The 21409-nt window shown below is 42.1% G+C and overlaps 1 protein-coding gene across 4 annotated transcripts in view; it reads right to left on the reverse strand.

Annotated features, from left to right (window-relative positions):
* The window catches only part of BCAS3 (BCAS3 microtubule associated cell migration factor), a 1315291-nt gene that overhangs the window by 757606 nt on the left and 536276 nt on the right, over positions 1–21409 (reverse strand). For all 4 annotated transcript variants that reach the window (XM_040424689.1, XM_040424687.1, XM_040424688.1 and 1 more), the window contains exon 16: positions 3169–3319. In XM_040424689.1, coding sequence (XP_040280623.1) covers positions 3169–3319 — 151 coding nt within the window. The remainder of the gene's footprint in view (positions 1–3168; positions 3320–21409) is intronic.

Raw genomic sequence — 21409 nt, forward strand, 5'->3', positions numbered from 1 at the left:
ATGCAAAGATTCCATACAGACTGCTGTGCGAACATTTCAATGATTCACTAAATTAAAACCAATATGACATCTACATCCATAAGCAACATGATAATAACCATAGTGTATATAAAACATATAAATGCACATAAGAAAACTAGGAACCTATTTTCTGCTCTACCATTATTGTAGTGATGGCCTTGAAGAACATATTTGTCAAACAAAAAGCTAAAAACATGAGAGTATGCTAGAATGAAATGCAAAAAATGCAATTATGTGAAACCCCACCTGAAATGGGTCACAAGCAGTTCACAAATGTTCCTTGTATCAATGAATGGTGTGTCAGCTCTGCATGTTATTAACATTATAAGTCTGCAGCCTCAGGAGAAAGAATTTGTTTTGTGATTGGCTTCTCTAGTGACTATGTAACCCTGTGCAGACATTAAACAGTGCACAAAAAGCTACAGGCCCGGGTTGCAGTGAAACAGAAAAATGCCAAAGGCTTCGGCTACTGGTCACAGATCTGTGTTGCCGATGTAAATAAAGCAACAAATAAAAAAAAATTTAAAAAGTAAAACAAGTTAGGGTACTTTCACACTTGCGGCAGGACGGATCCGACAGGCTGTTCACCATGTCGGAACCGTCCTTCCGCTATTTTGCCGTGCCGCCGTACCGCCGCTCCGTCCCCAATGACTATAATGGGGATGGGGCGGAGCTCCGGCGCAGCACGGCGAAAGCCGCCGGACTAAAGAGTCGGACATGCAGGACTTTTTAGTCTGGCGGCTTTCGCCGTGCACAGTCGTGCTGCGCCGGAGCTCCGCCCCCGTCCCCATTATAGTCAATGGGGACGGAGCAGCGGTCCGGCCGCACGGCGAAATAGCGGAAGGACGGATCCGACATGGTGAACAGCCTGTCGGATCTGTCCTGCCACAAGTGTGAAAATAGCCTTAGGGTACTTTCATACTTGCGTTGTTTGATTCCGGCAGGCAGCTCCGTATGCAAACTGTATGCAAACGCATGTCATTTTTTCTGACTGATCAGGCATTTTTCAGACTGATCAGTCAGAAAAATGCATTGCAATACCGGATCCGTTTTTCCGGTGTCATCAGGCAAAACGTATCCGGAAGGACGGATCTGGCATTCCGGTATTTTGAATACCGGATCCGGCATTAATACATTCCTATGGAAAAAAAATGCCGGATCCGGCATTCAGGCAAGTCTTAATTTTTTTTTGCCGGAGATAAAACCGTAGCATGTCAAAATGACTGAACTGAAGACATCCTGATGCATCCTGAACGGATTACTCTCAATTTAGAATGCATGGGGATATGCCTGATCAGTTATTTTCCGGTATAGAGCTCCTGTGACGGAACTCTATGCCGGAAAAGAAAAACGCTAATGTGAAAGTAGCCTTATAAACTTTATACAAAAACATAAAAAAAAAACCTTGGTGGCATATTAGTACCCTTATGTTATCTGAAGTTATTGATACAGATATCTCAAAATACATTCATAATTAAATGCAAACCATATTTGCAACTGAAAATGTAAGAGTATAAATTGTTTCAAATCCTTGCTACAAAATATAACTGTATTGTTACATATGAAACCCTGGTGAATAATGTTAATGATTTCCGGATCGCCCGTTAGCTATATATGTCCGTCTCTCCGCCTTTATCTCAAGGACATTCCTAAACATCCTTGCAGAGATGGCAGCTGCACACTAATCATGCAGCAGCAGGAGTGGGGAGACCATTAACAGTGACAGCTGGGTTTCCCACAGAAAAGGCCTTCTTCAGTGCTATATACACGGCACTCACTAAGCACTGTGTATACAGATCAGGGAGCAGCAATGCTAGTAATAATGTGGGCACTGGAGGCCGGGCAACTGCACAAGGTGCTGGGTTCTAACAGACCCAGATCAGCTCTGCAGTGAGGCTCAACAGCCTTGTTACAACCTCAGTTCCCCCATAAGTGGGGCTAATATGTCAGCCCCAGTCACAGGAGAAAGCAATAAAGAAATGTAAGTTAAAATTCCCTCCAAAGGTCTTGCATGGACTTATGGGGGCAGAATGTGTACAATTTAAAAAGAAAGTAATAAAGAGAAAACAAAATAAAAAAAAAAACTGTAATAAAAAATCACCACCAATAGCCCACACTGCAGCTTCTAGCTATATATCCCTCATATCAATAGAACTGAAAGGAGAAGGGTGCTCGATTTATGAAGGCTTTTAAAGGTTATTTTTAAAAATATATACCTGGGTTAAAAAATAAAAACGATCCTGCCAGATTAACCTTTTATATGCCGCGATCAATGCTGACCACAGCATATATGAGGATAGCAGGATCGCTCCATCGCCCCCGGCGCTGCAGGCTCCATAGCAGGCTGTGAGGCTCATCCCCGAGGCTGGGTGTCATAAGCACTGACAGTCAATGTAGTAAAATACAGCATGTATTGTACTACATTGAAACAGGGATCAGACCCTGAAATGTTGAAGTCCCTGTAGTGGAACAAAAAAAGCGAAAAAATTAAAAAATAAATAAATAAATAGAAGCAAAATACTGTAAAAAAAAAAAAAAAAAGTGCCGGTCCCTTCAACAAGCGATTTTTAATTTTAAAAAATTTCAAAAATGTCATAAAAATAGACAGATATTGCCATGTCCAATTGCATACTGGTCTCCAGCATAAAAATCTAAAACAAAACATTCTAATGATAAATGATAAGAATGTAAGAAAGTCTATAATATTTGATAATACTAGGCAATACTTTAAAGGGGTATTCCAGTTATTCCCTATCCACTCCATGCATTTCTATAGAAGATCCAAAGGCAGCCGAGTACAGCGGTTGGCTATTTCCAGAACTCCCAAAGAAATAAATGGAGAAGCCACGTGCATGTCCGACTAGCCGCTTTGTTTATTTAGGGGGGCCCCAGTTCTTGTGATTGGGGGGGGTCCGAGCAGTAGGACCACCACCAATCTAATAGTTATCCCTATCCTGTGGATAGGAGATACATTTATATAACCAGAATACGCCTTTAATAACTCGAAAATACAACAATACATTGGGCATAGGCAGGAGTAATACTTTTACTCTAATGTACTCTATTAACATTGGTCTAAGTATTAATAAACAGCTTTAGAAGCGCCCAAGCCTCTGGGATAAATATTCAATATTAGAATCTGCTTACCCTGTGCGTTTTGTGATAGTTCCTAATGTCATGGGCTGCTTTATTTGAACAAGTGGAAGCACCACGGTCAGACTGGGAAGAGGTGACAGTCGTGGGTTTCCTGGGTTGTTGTTGGTAAAATTATTGTAGTTTTCTTGGCTGTTAAGTTTGCCTGTCAATAAGGAGAAAACAATATGATATGTGCTGCAAGATAAAGTTAAAAAAAAATAAAGAGCAACTGTCTTTTTTTCTTCTAATGTGTAGGGATAGAGATAGGGAACACTTTTCTAATATAGTTTATTTAGTGAAGTTGCACATTTATACTAGAAAACTTGCCCAGAAATGTCCTCTGTAAGTGAGCATTGCGAAGGCATATACATCTTCCTAGTAAAGTACAGTGCAGTACTGACTGTAAAGATGGCTGCCCTCACTGCTCCGGCACATTGGGGGTCATTTATTATCCAGAAATACACCTATATTAGGCGTATTTCTGGCGCAGAATCTGCGACTTTTCCCACTCACTCCAGGTCTAAAATAGTGGGAGTGGCATGGGCTGGCAGGCCCGTCTGATTCATCATTTTCTATGCCTGTTTTAGATGTAGAAAATTGTCTAAATGAAAGCCAAAAAGAAAGCTGTCTTACGTTTAGAACTGGCGCTCGATGCACTGAAGTTATGTAGAGGCCTGTGCATCTTCATAACTTTGGCGGATCCACTGCCAGATATAAGGGTTATTAAGACTGGCGTCTAAAAGACCAGTTTTAATAAATGACCCCCATAGTTTCCAGTATATTATTATGTGTACCCAAATGTTTGTGTTCATCTACCTGCTATTTCTCACTGATCAGCATGGCCAGCACTGACAGTGAGAGATCCTGCTGCAACCCCAGTGCAACCAGCCAGCAGGATCGCTCACTGTCAGCACTGGCCATGCTGAAAAGTGAGAAATAGCAGGGAGATGAACACATATTTAGGGTACACATAGTAATATACTGTACAGTGTATAAGGAAGGAGTGAGGGTGGCAGCTCAGTCAGTACTGCACTGTACTGTAATAGGAAGATGGATATGCCTTAGCAACGCTCATTTAGAGAAAACTGCTAAGGGACATTTATGGGCAAGTTTTCTACTACAAACGTACAACGTTACTAAATAAAGTATATTAGAAAAAATTGTCCCTATCACTGTCCCTACATAGTACACATTAGAAAAAAACATGATGGTTACTCTTTAAAACATGCTGTTAAAAAGCTACATTCAGAAAAGCCCATGCATCTTCTAGCCATCCAAGAGAAGGGTTACATATAGGCAGAAAAATTTATGTAGAAGATGTTTTTACTGCTTGGGTAAATAACGGAAAGTGATTTAATATTCCTGTATAACAGCATATACATATTGGGTAATATAAAGAGTATCACACCAGACTGCCTGGTCCTGCCATTTCTTTTATTGTATGCAATATAATAAAATAAGTATAATAAGAATTAACATTTCAGCAATATTATCAGCCAAGGGAAAAATGAGCCTTCCAAGTACAGTTCCAGTGTACACAGTCGTCCAGTTTATCCATTTAGTAGATAATGGTACTTTATTGCAGTGTGTGTGTGTGCACATCTTTAAAGAGGACTTGTCATCTCTCCTGACATGTAAAAGGCCCCGTGAGGTTAGTTTCACACTGGGGCTAAAATCTTCTGGTAGGTTGTTCTGGCAGAGGAATAGCCTGCTGGAGTTCATCGTAACTGAATACTACCTTTCCCCGCCTGAGCCATTTGACTATAAAGTGACCTGGCAGGGATCCGGACAGTTTCTGGTATTAGTGTCTGGATTTGGTAGGAGAAAAACTGTGTCAAACACGGTTTTTTTTCTGGACGAATCCCAGCACTAATGTCGGAAACCAGCCAGATCCCCACCAGGTCCTATTATAGTCAATGGGCACCGGTGGAGAAAGGTAGCAGCCAGTTATGCCAGATGAACTGCCGGAACAACCTGCCTGAAGATTTTAGCACTAGTGTGAAAGACGCCTTACATGGGCTGACACAGGAAAGAATTGTTCGTTCTCAAGAATTGCCTACTCAACAGAGGAGGAGAAAGCTGCATTTACATGCAGCTTTCTCCTCCTCTCTATGGACACTACTACTGTGATTGTTTGTCCCCACAGAGTCCCTTTATTTACACCGCACTACTGCTGCCTGGAAATTGTGATAATGGTAATAGCTAACAAGTAGAAAGTTACCAGACAAGCAGTAATGGTAAAAGCTATGCATCTCCAGTTAGTTATTTTTATTTTTTTATTTTTATTTTTTTCATTTTATTACCAATGATGAGGGGTCAGTCGATAAATTATATACATCAAAATGAATTTCCAGACTCAAAATGCCTCACTTTTGTTGTTCTATATAGGAAATTAGGACCAAATATCACCTAGAATCTGTATGTAAAGAGACAATAGTAATCCCATATGAAAAAAAAAATAATTCTGCTGCATGATCATTAGGGTGCTCTATATGCAGATTATTAGAAGAAAGGTTCTTGTTCTTGGTGGCATCTGCGAAAAAATTTGTGCATTTGTGAGCAGCTCCATTCACACTTAGATATTTAAAATTGCTGGCAAACCAGGTCATTAATAGAAAGTTCATCAAGTAATAAACTACTACTAATATGTGCTTCTATAGAAATGGCAAGGGCAGAATGCAAGGCGCAGAAGAGCTGTATTTGAACTAACCTTTCATTAAAAAGAAAACAGCATTGCCCACAAGCCGAGATTGATGTATTTGAGTAGAGGGGATTATTTCATGATCTAAATGCCATGAATAAAATCTGTTTTCCAAACAGTCTAACGGTGTTTAACCTTTTGAGCACAAAACATGGATGCTGCTCATCTCAAGAACTCTTGCTCTAGCCATTGTAAGCCACTCACAAGCTTTCAGCCCCCAGACAGAAGAGGAAATGAGCTACAAATTACACAGGCTGGAGCGAAAAGAAAAGGAGAAGAAAGAAAAGGGGGAAAAATGTGAAAGAGAAAGAACAGAATGAGCCTGTTTGTAATAGAATCAAAGTCCTTTAAATAGTCAAGAAACAGCGAGTTAAAGAGTTTAGATCATTAACTAGTTTTCGGCTTTCCAATAATGCCATGAGATGTTGGCTTTTGTCCTTAATCAAAGAGGAACCATATTGGGAATTAAGTTCCTAAATAACTGGTGCATTCTTCAGTACATATTACAGAAATCCCAGGCCTGATCCGCACAATCCCGGCTTCAAGAGGGTTCTTAAAATTTCAAAACAGCTACACCCCCAGCGCAGCCACCTTTTTACAAGGAAGAATAACAGCATAGAAATGGATTTCTCACAGGAAGCTGCCTGAAATACCATAATGGTACTTGAAATGGAAAGAAAACAGCCAAAGGAAGAAGGCAGCAAAGATCTCTTAATGAATTTGGGGTCTTTGAGAAATAAATGCTTTAGTGCTTCTTTACAAGAAAAATGGAAGATTGTACAGTTTCCAGAAAACATGATAACATCAAATACAGATAAAAACTGCATGAAAATAAAGAACCCAATGCTCGCAGGACCAAACACAGACAAAGATGGAAAGGACAGAGTTCATGCTGGAGGAAGACAAATCTCCATGAAAAATGTTGTAGACGCATAATTACTGTTTAAATACCCGTGAGTTAGTCCACATTACGCACAAATAAGTATGTGCACCTCTTAAGAAAACACACATAAAGTGATGAAATTCCCAAGTAAAACGTTAACCATTGTAATAATTACGGCATGTTGACATTACACGTATTTGTTAATGATTTAGGCCCAGGTGAAAGTTTAGTGGTTTTCACAGCGTTTGACTGCAGTGCTTCTAAAGGATTCATTTGTCCTACAAGACACAGAAGCAAAGTAAATAGTGAGTGCTGCACATGACAGAGACGGCAGCGGACAGAAATTCTTTTCAAATTACAACAATTCTGCAATTACTCGTATAACCAGAGGATGATTGCAGGTAATTGCGATGGTTACACTGTTATTATAATGTACTACAGGAAATCAGAGGAAATTTGCTAGCCCACAGAAAGTTTATTTCAGGTAAAAAATGAGTTTTTAGAAAAAAGGGTTACAAGTGCAGCAGATAATATGTGTCTTCTTGCCAGGTGCACAGAATGCTAGGAGCACAATATCTACCACTGTTCGAGAGAAAGCCATATAATTTCCATAGTAAAAGGCCAAATTCTGTAATTTCAATGAAATCCAGGCATTATTTATTATTTGTCAATGTACCGCCATATTCCTTTATTGTTTTTGGAAAAAAACAAAACAATTATAGATATAGGGGGTCATTTATTATCAGATATACGCCAATTTTCTGCGTACATATGGCACAGATTGTGGAGCAAAGGTTAATCGTGCCCCTACTTTTGTCTCCTCACGCCTGGTCTAAAAAAAGGGGCATGGTGTGGGCGGGGAAGGGGACAGGCTAACAGGCTCATCTCATTTATCATTTTATACGCCTGTTTTCGAAAATGGTCAAGGGAGCTGGCATACATTTAGTCAGGCTGTGGATATGCTGGAGTTATGTAAAGGCTGGCATCTCTACATAACTTAGGCGCAGCCGCCATCAGCGCAATGGGGTACTAAAACCGGCGTCTAAAATGATGGTCCTAATGAATGACCACCATAATATTCGCTGCAGTGATAAACATGAAATGACATCTAGCTATATATCTTTTTTTTTGCTTGACTTGTCACTAACCTTTCAACAAACTTTGCATAAATCAATAAAACTTTGTAATATATCTTATCAGAGAAAAATGTCTCCCCCCCCGCCCTAAAACTACATTACATGCTGTGCATAGTAGTCTGTGAGAAGGGAAAGGGGAGTAAGCTGCTATAGGTAGAAAAAGGAATTTTTTTCTGATAAAAACATATTACAAAGTTACTTATATTCACCTGTACGTTTAATTTATGCAGTGTTTGCTGAAAGTACATTGACCATTTAGAAAGTATAATTTTTGGGTTACTGACATGTACATAAAGCAAAATGCATAATGTCATTGCTCATTTTTAACTGCAGTAAGAGAAATAAAGCCAGTATTTTCATATTATTCAGTTCATTAATATATGCATACTATCTCATAATTGTACATATAATCCAGCAAGGAGCTCTATTAGTCCATAGGTGACCCTATAAAACTGATTCATTGATTTGGACCCCACCTCGTTAAAAGACAACACACAATAATTTTTTTCTATTTCATCAGTTGTATGATTGAGAAGCAGATTTATGAAGGGTGATCCACTCCTGTTTTTCCCTATGGAGTTACAACCACACTGTAAATATGTCACACAATCAACATACAAAAAGACAGAAATTGTGAAAATTTAAGAAAATAGATATGAATAGCTAATTATGTCTAATGAGACTTTTGACAAAGATAATCAGTACCAAAATAATCGAGATGAACAACAGATACAGTACTTTTCCTGCACCCAACTACAGATACATGAATAAATTCTGAATGGACCTAACAAAAAATAAAAATAATAACTCCTAAGATTCATAACAGTTCCAATGGACTTCAAACTGGTGGCAGAACTCAATAACATGTCAGGATCTGTCAACAACAATGTAATTAAAGGGGTTTCTGAGTGTTTTATACTGATGACCTTTCCTCTGGATAATCAGGGTGTGATCGGTGGGGATTCACCTCGCGGCACCCTCACTAATCAGTTGTTTGAAGAGGCATGGCCTCCTCGCAGCTTACCAAGCACAGCACTGTCTATTGCATAGCAGCTGTGCTTGGTACTGCAGCTCGGCCCCATTCACTTGAATGGGACTGAGCTGCACCAAGGCCATGTTACAGATGAATGTGATGTCAATGGCTTGGGAAGAGGCCTCTTCAAACAGCTGTTTGGCAGGAATGCTGGGAGTCTGACCCTCACTGATCACTTACTGATCACCTAACCTGAGCACAGGTCATCAGTATAAAACACTTGGACAACCCCTTTAATGTGGTGGGGATGATCAAAAACACAACTATTGAGGGGGCGTGGCCAGCACTTGAGGAAGATGGCCGCTTGAGTTTGCAGCTCTCCCTGACTGACTCAGACATAGCGACTGAACACCCGCAAACTGTGGAAAAAATTAACTTTTTTGAGGTTCTCATATCGCCCATGATGCCCAAGAGAAGGAAGAACGCTCCAGGTCCGAAGAAGATATCAGACTACTACTTCTCCCAGCATCAGGAGTTGGAGCTAACGGGCACAACGTCGTCTACCTCATCTCTAACATCCGAACCAGTCCTAGCGACAGAAGATGGAGAAATACAACTCTCACCAAGAAGGCGCAGTGGATCCGAACCTCGAGCCACTTGCAGAGTAGAAAACATCCCGAGGAGCTTCACATCCAGCTCACCTGGTGAGTGCGCAACACGCACAAGCCGCCATCTTAGAGCCAAACCCCGCCATGTGGGAAGAACATCGGCAAGTACACTGAAGCCCCATAACCTGCATAATAATACAGAGCTAACAGGGACATCAGGGGGTGATCCCTCTGTCATCTCAGAAATAGATCCCACCAATATATTTGATAATTTACCTGCATCTGAGCAGACAGTTACTGAGCTGTCACTCAAAACCATGCTGCAAGCCTTTAAACATTCCCTGCATGCAACAATGAGAGAACTTGTACAACCGATCAATGCAGCAATTACAGAGATAGAATCCAGAGTGGAACACGTGGAGACTAAGATAGGAGAGCTAGTTTCTTCACATAACGACCTAATTGATGAACATTATGGTCTAGAATCTGAATTAAAAATGCTGCAAACAAAGATGGCCGACCTAGAGGATAGGTCGCGCTGTAATAATGTCAAATTGAGAGGAGTCCCAGAGTCGGTCTTACCGGCAGACCTCCCAGCATACCTACAATCCATCATTAAACTCCTTTTACCACAATCTCAACCAGCGGATCCATAGAGTGACTAAACCTAAATACCTAGCAGACTCAGTACCAAGAGATGTCCTCGCCCTAGTACACTTTTTTCATAATTAAGAACAACTACTCCAGGCAGCCAGGAAACATGTCCCACTGACCGAACCATATGAAAAAGTTACACTTTACTCTGACCTCTCGGCAATGACCCTGCGACATCGCAGAGAATTCATGCCAATCACTACGGCACTGAAAGAACACCATATATTATATCGCTGGGGCTTCATGACTCGTTTAATTATCAAACACAACAGTGAGCTGCTTATGATCAAGACTCCAGCAGAGGGAGCTAGTCTCCTCCAGAAGTTACAGATCAAGACATCAACGGATCTGAAGAAAAGACCTCCTCTTCAACAAGCCATTTCAGACTGGCACGTAACATCAAGTTAATTCATCTAAATGACACAGTTACGTCTTTGTGGTTCCTATAAATGTTGGTTAGGGAGACCCTGATCTAACTCAGGCAGAACTTTCCCTCAAATCCATCGGAAGGAGATTGAAGAAATAGACTCAAACCATCCACCCTACGAGATACGTTTTGACAACCTAGTGTTTCTGCAAGATGGGCCTAAACCCTATTTGAATCACTGACAACGCGGAAACATTCAACTGTCACGGCTGTTTGTGAGCAACAATAGTAATACACAGTACAGAGCTACTGACTGGACCCAGAACTAGGGAGGATAAAGGGTGACCCCTGTCCAACCCTCAACGCTCTCCCTATTCTGCTAAAGCACATGCCCGGATCCCAATGGCGGAACGAGGCATGCCCACGTGCCTAAGACTAATGACCACTGTAACCCCTACAATAGTGGAAGGGGCACGGCCACCAGTGCCCTACTCAGTATATGGAGGGAACCGTGGCCACCTCAGATCCAGTCAGAAATAAACAGGAACACAACAATGTCTGCACACTTAGCTGGAGGTGTTGCAGCCGCAGAGAAGACGGATCCAAGGACAGGCTGGCAATATCCGGAGTGCTAGCTGCAGCAGAACACAGGTCCAGTGAACTGATAGCCACAAGTGAAGAAACTAAAGCAAGAGCTACAACTGAAGTGAGAACTATAATCCACATCCTATCATAGGAGGAGGGGTGATATAAAGAGAGGGAAATCAAACACATGAAGAACAGCTGTGGTGAAAGAAACCAAAAGTAAACAGAGTAGTGAGAACTCCTCCCAGCTCTAGTAGTGACATCATCACAGGGGTGGAGAAACAGAGCTGTGAGAACGTCCCAAAGCTCTGGTAGTGACAGTACCACCCCCTCTACGGCTGGACTCCGGACACCCAGGACCCACCTTCTCAGGATGAGCCCTATGAAATGCCCTGATGAGGCGAGTGGCTTTAATGTCCGACACCGGAAGCCACATCCTCTCCTCAGGACCATAACCCTTCCAATGAACGAGGTACTGAAGAGAACCGCGGACAATGCGAGAGTCCACAATTCTGGAAACCTCAAACTCCAGATTGCCATCAACCAAAATCGGAGGAGGAGGCAAAGAGGAAGGTACCGTGGGCTGGACATATGGTTTTAAGAGAGATCTGTGAAATACATTATGTATCTTCCAAACCCGTGGAAGATCAAGACGGAAGGCAACAGGATTGATGACTGACAAGATTTTATAAGGCCCAATAAACTTGGGACCCAATTTCCAGGAGGGAACCTTCAACTTAATGTTTCTAGTAGACAACCACACCAGATCACCCACATTCAGGTCCGGACCAGGCACACGTCTCTTATCAGCCACACGCCTATACCTCTCACTCATCTTTTTAAGATTACTCTGAATCTTTTGCCAAATGGTAGACAAAGACGAGGAAAATCTCTCCTCCTCAGGTAAACCAGAAAGAGCCCCTCCCGAGAATGTCCCAAACTGCGGATGGAACCCATATGCACCAAAGAATGGTGACTTATCAGAAGATTCCTGACGACGGTTGTTCAGAGCAAACTAAGCAAGAGGGAGAAATGAACACCAATCCTCCTGGTTCTCTGCCACAAAACAGCGCAAATATGTCTCCAGATTCTGATTGAGGCGCTCAGTCTGACCATTCGACTGCGGATGAAAAGCAGAAGAGAAGGACAGCCGAACCCCCAGGCGAGAACAGAAAGCCTTCCAGAACCTGGACACAAACTGCGTGCCTCTATCGGAAACAATATCAGAGGGAATGCCGTGCAATTTAACAATATGGTCGACAAAAGCTTGCGCCAACGTTTTAGCATTGGGTAAACCAGGGAAAGGTACGAAATGAGCCATCTTGCTAAAACGGTCCACCACCACCAGGATCACCGACTTCCCCGAGGAACGAGGAAGATCCGTGATAAAGTCCATGGACAGGTGTGTCCAAGGACGGGAAGGAATGGGTAACGGGAGAAGGGAACCTGAAGGCCGTGAACGAGGGACCTTAGCGCGAGCGCACGTCTCACAAGCAGCCACAAAACCCTCCACCGACTTACGAAGAGCCGGCCACCAAAATCTCCGAGCAATGAGATCTACCGGGGTGACCAGCAAGAACCGTATCATGATGCTCCTTAAAGAGTTTGTGACGTAGCTCAGGAGGCACGAACAACTTCCCAGAAGGACAACGGGCAGGTGTCTCAGTCTGGGCAGCCTGGACCTCGGCCTCCAAATCGGAATATAGAGCAGAAACAACTACCCCCTCCGCCAAAATGGGACCCGGGTCCTCGGAGTTTCCTCCTCCCGGAAAACAGCGAGAGAGAGCATCAGCCTTCACATTTTTGATCCCAGGTCGGAATGTAACAACAAAATTGAATCTGGAGAAGAACAGAGACCATCTGGCCTGTCTCGGATTCATACGCCTGGCCGACTCCAAGTATGCCAGATTCTTATGGTCGATAAAAACGGTGATAGGGTGCCTGGCCCCCTCCAACCAATGGCGCCATTCCTCGAAAGCCAACTTGATGGCCAACAACTCCCTATCTCCCACATCATAGTTTCTCTCTGCTGGAGAGAGTTTTTTAGAGAAAAAGGCACAGGGTCGCCACTTGGCAGGGGAAGGGCCCTGGGACAAAACCGCACCCACACCCACCTCGGAAGCATCCACCTCAACAATAAAAGGTAAGGAAACATCGGGATGCACCAAGACGGGAGCAGACGCAAAATTCTCTTTAATCTTAGAAAAGGCTGTAAGCGCCTCCTCCGACCAAGAGGAAAAATCCGCCCCCTTTTTTGTCATGTCAGTGAGGGGTTTGACAACAGAGGAATAATTCAAAATGAACTTTCTGTAATAGTTCGCAAAACCCAGAAAGCGCATCAATGCCTTCTGATTCTCAGGAAGCTCCCACTCAAGTACAGCACGGACCTTCTCCGGATCCATGCGAAAACCAGAAGCAGAGAGGAGAAAACCCAGAAATTGAATCTCCGATACCATAAAAAGACATTTCTCTAGCTTGGCGTACAATTTATTTTCCCGCAGAATCTGCAGAACCTGAAAAAGATGATCCTGATGGGTCTGAACATCAGGGGAAAAAATAAAAATATCATCAAGATACACCAATACAAATTTCCCCATTAAATGATAGAAAATACTGTTAACAAAATGCTGAAAGACGGCCGGAGCATTCATCAGGCCGAAAGGCATAACGAGATTCTCGAAATGCCCGTCAGGGGTATTAAAGGCCGTTTTCCATTCATCCCCCTCTCTGACCCTGACCAGGTTGTACGCGCCTCTCAAATCCAATTTGGAAAACACCTTGGCCCCAACAATTTGATTGAAGAGGTCCGGGATCAGAGGAAGGGGATAGGGATCGCGAATCGTGATACGGTTCAGCTCCCTAAAATCTAGGCAAGGTCTCAGAGAGCCATCTTTCTTTTTAACAAAAAAAAAACCCGCGGCCACAGGTGACTTTGAGGGACGAATATGCCCCTTTTCGAGACTCTCGGAGATGTAAGTTCGCATAGCGATTCTTTCCGGTTGTGAGAGATTGTAGAGGCGTGCTTTTGGCAGCTTGGCGCCGGGAATGAGGTTAATGGGACAGTCAAACTCCCGGTGAGGAGGTAGCTCCTGAACACCGCTCTCGGAAAACACGTCTGAGAAATCAGAGAGAAATGATGGCACCGTTTTAGTAGACACCTCTGCAAAAGTCGCTATAAGACAATTCTCTCTACAAAAATCACTCCACTCATTTATTTGCCTTCCTTGCCAATCAATAGTGGGGTTATGTCTAGTGAGCCAGGGTAACCCCAAAACTAGAGGAGACGGCAATCCGTTAAGGACAAAACAAGATATATCCTCCACATTAGTGTCACCTACAGCTAGCCGGATATTGTGAACAATGCCCTTCAGAGATCTCTGTGAGAGTGGAGCAGAGTCAATAGCAAAAACAGGTATATCTTTATCTAAAGTGCAAACCTGAAAACCATGCATGGCTACAAATTGAGTGTCAATAAGATTGACGGCCGCTCCACTATCGACAAAAATCTCACAAGAAATGACTTTGCTCTCTAGCGCCACCCTGGCAGACAGGAGAAAACGGGAACTGCACGTCAAAAGAAAAGCATCAAATCCTACATCAACTTTGCCCAAAGTAGCAGATGAAGCAGAACTTGATGATTCACCTTTTGAGATTTTTCTCTTATTATCGCTCTTAGTACGGTTCAAGAATCTCCTAGACGGACAAACATTTGCCAAATGACCTATGCCCCCACAACAAAAACACACCATACTCTGAGGACTAAATCCTCTTTTATCAGGGGCAAGTCGACCTAGCTGCATGGGCTCCTCCTCAGAGGGGAGCGAGACAGGATGAGGCCCCTGCACACTGAATGAGTCCGCACCACTGCCCCTAGACTGACAATGGCTGGACAGAGAGGTCTCGTTTCTTTCTCTTAGACGCCTGTCAAGGCGTACCGCCAAGGACATGGCAGACTCTAAGGACATTGGTCTCTCATGGAAAGCAAACGCATCTTTTAATCTCTCCGAGAGACCATGACAGAACTGACTCCGGAGTGCAGCATCATTCCAACCCGAATCAGCTGCCCATCTCCGAAATTCAGAACAATAAAGCTCCGCAGACCGTTTGTTCTGGCATAAAACACGTAGGTTAGATTCGGCCAGAGCAACACGATCCGGGTCATCATAAATCTGCCCCAGGGCCACAAAAAATCCCTCCACGGATCAAAGGGAGGGATCCCCTGATGGCAGCGAAAAAGCCCAAGTCTGAGCATTACCCCTGAGCAGGGAAATGACAATCCTCACCCTCTGCTCCTGATTACCAGAAGAGTGAGGACACAAGCAAAAATGGAGTTTGCATGCCTCTCTGAAACAAACAAAATTCTCACTGCCCCCGGAGAACGTCTCCGGAAGTGAGACCTTTGGCTCGCAACAGACTCCATGAGCCGGAGCAGGGCCCAATGCTTGAAGCTGGGTCATAGATTGACGGAGATCCGCTACTTCCAAAGAAAGACCCTGCATGCGGTCAAACAGGTCAGAAAGCGGATCCATGTCAAAAAAGGACGGTTTTGGTGGATTATAATGCCACGGCTGTTTGTGAGCAACAATAGTAATACACAGTACAGAGCTACTGACTGGACCCAGAACTAGGGAGGATAAAGGGTGACCCCTGTCCAACCCTCAACGCTCTCCCTATTCTGCTAAAGCACATGCCCGGATCCCAATGGCGGAACGAGGCATGCCCACGTGCCTAAGACTAATGACCACTGTAACCCCTACAATAGTGGAAGGGGCACGGCCACCAGTGCCCTACTCAGTATATGGAGGGAACCGTGGCCACCTCAGATCCAGTCAGAAATAAACAGGAACACAACAATGTCTGCACACTTAGCTGGAGGTGTTGCAGCCGCAGAGAAGACGGATCCAAGGACAGGCTGGCAATATCCGGAGTGCTAGCTGCAGCAGAACACAGGTCCAGTGAACTGATAGCCACAAGTAAAGAAACTAAAGCAAGAGCTACAACTGAAGTGAGAACTATAATCCACATCCTATCATAGGAGGAGGGGTGATATAAAGAGAGGGAAATCAAACACATGAAGAACAGCTGTGGTGAAAGAAACCAAAAGTAAACAGAGTAGTGAGAACTCCTCCCAGCTCTAGTAGTGACATCATCACAGGGGTGGAGAAACAGAGCTGTGAGAACGTCCCAAAGCTCTGGTAGTGACATCAACATTATGTTCATTCTGTTTATTCTGTTTATACTGTTTTATTTTTTGTTCTGTTATGCAGCCAGACATCTGTGAAAAGAGGTGTGAGACCAGGGGGTCGACGAAAAGCGTGTAGTTTGAGACTGGAGACACCAAGTGCACTGAAGAATCATCGTAACTTTACTACAATATCATGGTATTGCACATCTCATCTTTAAATGTCAATGGGCTTAACAGCCCACATAAACGAACACAAATGTGGTCAGAAGCTCTAAGCTTGAAATGTGACATCTTTTGTGCATTAGAAACCCACATTATCCCAAAGATGCACATCGTATTAGACACCGGGGATTCCCTGAGGTGTTCCAGTCTCACTTCATCACCAAATCCAGGGGGGTCTTAATCGCTATTAGAAACACAATGGTTACTATTAAACTGATAGACCAATGCACTGATACTCAAGGAAGGTACATGATATTGGTATGCTCTATTAACAATATAATCTACACCATAGCTGCAATATATGCACCAAACAGACAATAAATACAGTTTTGTAAGAAAGTGACCGCATAAATAAGGTGAAACAGGGTAAACTTCTCATTCTTGGAGACTTTAACTGCATACTAAACCCAACTCTCGACACAACAACCCCCTCTAGATATACATCAGCATCACCATTGAGGAAGCTAATATGGCAAGACGGTCTATATGATGTATGGAGAACATTACATGAATCACAGAGAGATTATTCTTTCTTTTCAACCTCCCACAATAGCTACTCCAGAATTGATATCATACTGGCAGATAGAGCCATACTCCTTCAAACGACTGCAGCTTCAATTGGCACTATTTCATGGTCAGACCATGCCCCTGTTACCATCGTAGTAGGGGAATCATTTAGATATACCCCGGCCTCAGTGTGGAGGTGCAACTCATATCTCTTGATGTACCCAGTTCATAAACAGACCACTGAACAAGATATAAAAATGTATTTTGATCTGAATACGAATTGAGCTTCTGATCCATTCTGTCTCTGGAATGCCCACAAGGCAGTTATTAGAGGCTCCTTATTAAAGTTAAGTAATTTAGTGAAGAAACAAAAAACCCAAAAATTACAATCCTTACTTAACAATATACAAAAACTTGAATCCCAAAACAAAATGTTGCCAACCAAAAAATCTTCAGACACAACTTCATGCCCTAAGACTACAATTAAGAGAACACCTTTTTGCAGACTATAACAAACACATGTTTTACACTGAAGCATGGTACTACACACAAAACAAAAGGGCAGGTAAACTGTTGGCTACTAGACTTAAAGCACAAATTTTGAAATCTCGAATCCCTTACCTCATAAATCCAGTTAATGTGAGAAAAATTACACATCCCAATAAAAAAGTGGACCAATTTAAACACTATTATGCATCCTCATATAATCTATGCTCAGACCTACTTACAACGCAACCCTCTCTATCAGATATCCAAACATTCTTGGGGAAAATTAATCTACCATCTCTTACAGTAGAACAGCTAAAAACACTGAATAAAGACATTTTATTGATAGAGATCACATCAACCAGGACCAGATGGCCTCACAGTGGAATATTATAAGACATATAACCATCTTCTGGCACCCTGTATACAAAAAATATGGCAAAAAGCTATGTGCGAAGGGTCTTTCCCACGAGAAAAACAAGAATCCCTGATAGTCACGCTGCCCAAACCAGGCTAAGACCCAGATAAACCCAACATTTCTGGCCAATATCACTCCTTAACATAGATCTTAAAATTTGTGCTAAAATAATAGCTAACAGAATAGCCCCTTTATTAATAAATCAAATTCACGAAGATCGAGTAGGTTTTGTCAAATCTAGACAAGCTTTTGATACCACCAGAAGGGTACTAAATATATTGCACTACATTAACTCTTTCAAAATACAATCGATAATGGTATCTTTGGACGCCGAGAAGGCATTCGACCAAATTGGCTGGTCCTATGCATTCTCGGTTCTAGAACACTTTGGGTTTAAAGATGGGATATTGCAGGCCATCAAAGCTTTATATTCAGCCCCATCAGCCAAGGTACTGACCAATGGAACTCTGTCAAGCAGCTTTAATATTACTAATGGCACACACCAAGGTTGTCCTCTCTCCCCACTGATATTTGTATTATGCATGTGTCACTTCCTGCCCTGTAAGAGTTCTGATCGGATAGACTTGCAGCACGTGAGTCTATCTGACAGATCTTTTCTGTGTTTCCTTTCTGTTTGTTGTTGTGGGCTGGATCCCAGCTCTGCACAGGTTCTGCTCATTAGCTGTTTAAGAGGCTCTATTTAAGTCTGCCTCTTACTGCTGACTTTGCAGTTGATATTTTCCTTCTGGAGTTCTATACTGGTTGTTTGTGGATCCTCTACTTCTCGCTTGTCTCAAGCTTAGTCCTCCTGTTTTCTCCTTTGTGCATGTGTTGCTGCTAGGTCTCAGGGAGACGCTGGTCCCTTCACTGTGGAAGGTACCGGCTGTCTCATTCCCCTCTCTCTAAGATAGGGTTTGCTACAGTGTCAGCGGGGCTTAGGTTCCAGCGTATGAGTTCGTTCACCATCAGGACTTGCTCATACTGTCAGCTGTCAGGGAGAGGCTCAGGGATTGTTAGGAGGTTACCAATTACCCCCTCCCTAGCTTTGGGACCTAGTCTGTTAACCTGTTGCTGTTTGTTTACTTGGTGTTCCTCTTATCCCCACTTGCCGTGACAGCATGGAACCAATGGCGACTCTTCTCAGATCAGATCCAGAGGTAAAGGGCATACAAATAGGCAATCGCGAGCACACTGTCTCTTTATATGCAGACGACGTTATATTGACCCTGTCCGATCCCGAATGCTCATTAGCCAAATCTCTAGAGTGGATTCGACAATTTGGATACATATCTTTATATAAACTCAACACATCTAAATCGCAAGCTATGCCAGTGTCTTTCACCGACTCTTCCATGAATTGCTTACAAACACATTTCCTATTAGATTGGCAGGAAGAGAAAATTGGATACCTAGGTACTAATATCTCCCCCACATTTGGTCATTTATACAAATATAATTATCTCCCCATGCTATCAACTATTCGAGAAGAAACATCCCGATTATTAAAATATGAAACATCATGGATAGGCAGAATTGCAGCATTTAAAATTTTACTATTGCCTAATTACTATACTTATTTCGCACAGTACTCATACGAAAACCAGCCAGATTTTTCTCAGACCTCCAAAAATGACAATTTATATGGGCAGGTCGCAAACCCAGAATCGCATATTCACTGCTAACTAAACACAAACTATACAGAGGTATAGGTGTACCTAATATTAAAGCATATTATATAGCGATACAAATTGAGATGATGGCTAAATGGAAAAAAGGAGAAATTACGAAACTGGACACATATAGAAAATAGTTTAGTCTTCCCAACATCTCTCGAAGCTCTCACCTTTGAACATACAGAAAAAACCGCCCAAAATAGAAAAAGCCTCTCCACTGACACAAACAACACTACAATGCTGGAGGGATTTCCACCAAAAAATATCGAGAGACGAACAAACTTCTTGGGAATCAGGACCATTGCAATACCTGAATACACATATTCGTGATCTAGAAATCTCAAATTGAAAAGAAAGAGGTATCACACAAATCTCCCAACTGTATAACGATAGAGTATTACTCACCTTTGAACAACTGAAAGAAAAAAACTCAATTCCCAACACGGAATTTTTTAAGTACTTACGAATAAGACACTTTCTCAACACCAAACACCAAGAAATCTACATAGGACACGCACAGATACTGTCTATCATTCAAAATAACTCCAGGATCATGAGACATGCATATGGTTTAATTGACTCCCAAACCTCCTCTAGCAAATCACAACCATACACACATTGGAAAGAGGATCTGGGCTGTTTCTTTGAAACAAAAAAATGGCTATCTGCTTTACGCATAGTCAATCTAACATGTAAATGCAGCTCGCATTATGAAGTGGCAATGAAAACATTCTTAAGATGATATATGACCCCAGATAGACTGCATAGGATATATCCTACATCCTCCCCCAATGTGTTGGAGAAATTGTGACTAGAAAGGCACCCTAATGCATGTTTTATGGTCTTGCCCAGTACTTAAGACATATTGGGACTAAATTTTTCACATCCTATCTTCCATTGTGGGACTCAAAATATACAATTCAGCACATATGGCATTAATATAGTTAGATTTAGATGAACTTCCACAAAAGAGTAGAATATTATGCTGCAAAATACTGGTGATCGCTAGATTAGTGATTACTAGACACTGGAAGGACACATTGGCTCCCCCAATGGAAGAAGTACTATCAACTATCAATACCACATAGCAATATGAGAGGACCTTGACTCCCTCTATTATGTCAATTAAAACTTTACATAATACATGGCATTTATGGTCTAAGAGTAAATATGGATCAAAATCTGACCACCTTTATATACCTGATCTAAGGGACCACTACTTGGGTTGGTCTATATCCATGGCTCTCACTTATCAAACTGAAACCTCACAATATACTGGCTTGTTAAATATGAGTTATTGTGTTATTGTCTTGCTTCATTGTATTCTATAATCCAAATTGTTTTATATGTATGAAAATACTTGTTTTACATATCTTTTTACTGCAACTAAGTGACAGGTCGAATATTTTACATATTTGGAAAACCCAATAAAGAATATTGAAACAAAAAAAAACACAACTATTAATCAGATATTTGATGCAATCAGCAACAACAATTTCCACAAACTGACCACCCAACTGTTGCTGGTCTGAGGTAGGGAAATAATCGTCTCAACAATCCGGCCATTTGTTGCTTACATGCACAATATTTCTTTGCTAAGAAAAATAATTGTGCATAATTTTTGTTATAAAAGCATGAGTGTTTCAAACAATTCATTAGAAAAATAAGTGTTTTAACTTCATTTAAGTGACAGCCTGACAAGAAATATAACATTAAAAGAGACCTGTGTCACCATCTATTTACAAGCAGTAAATCATGGCTTCTGCTAACATACATTATCACATCCTCTGCCAGGCTTCTTTTACATATGGTGTGCAGTAAGGATTATGGTTAATGCTTGAAATGCGACATACTC

The sequence above is a fragment of the Bufo bufo genome, chromosome 3, assembly GCF_905171765.1.
Source record: "Bufo bufo chromosome 3, aBufBuf1.1, whole genome shotgun sequence".
NCBI lineage: Eukaryota > Metazoa > Chordata > Amphibia > Anura > Bufonidae > Bufo > Bufo bufo.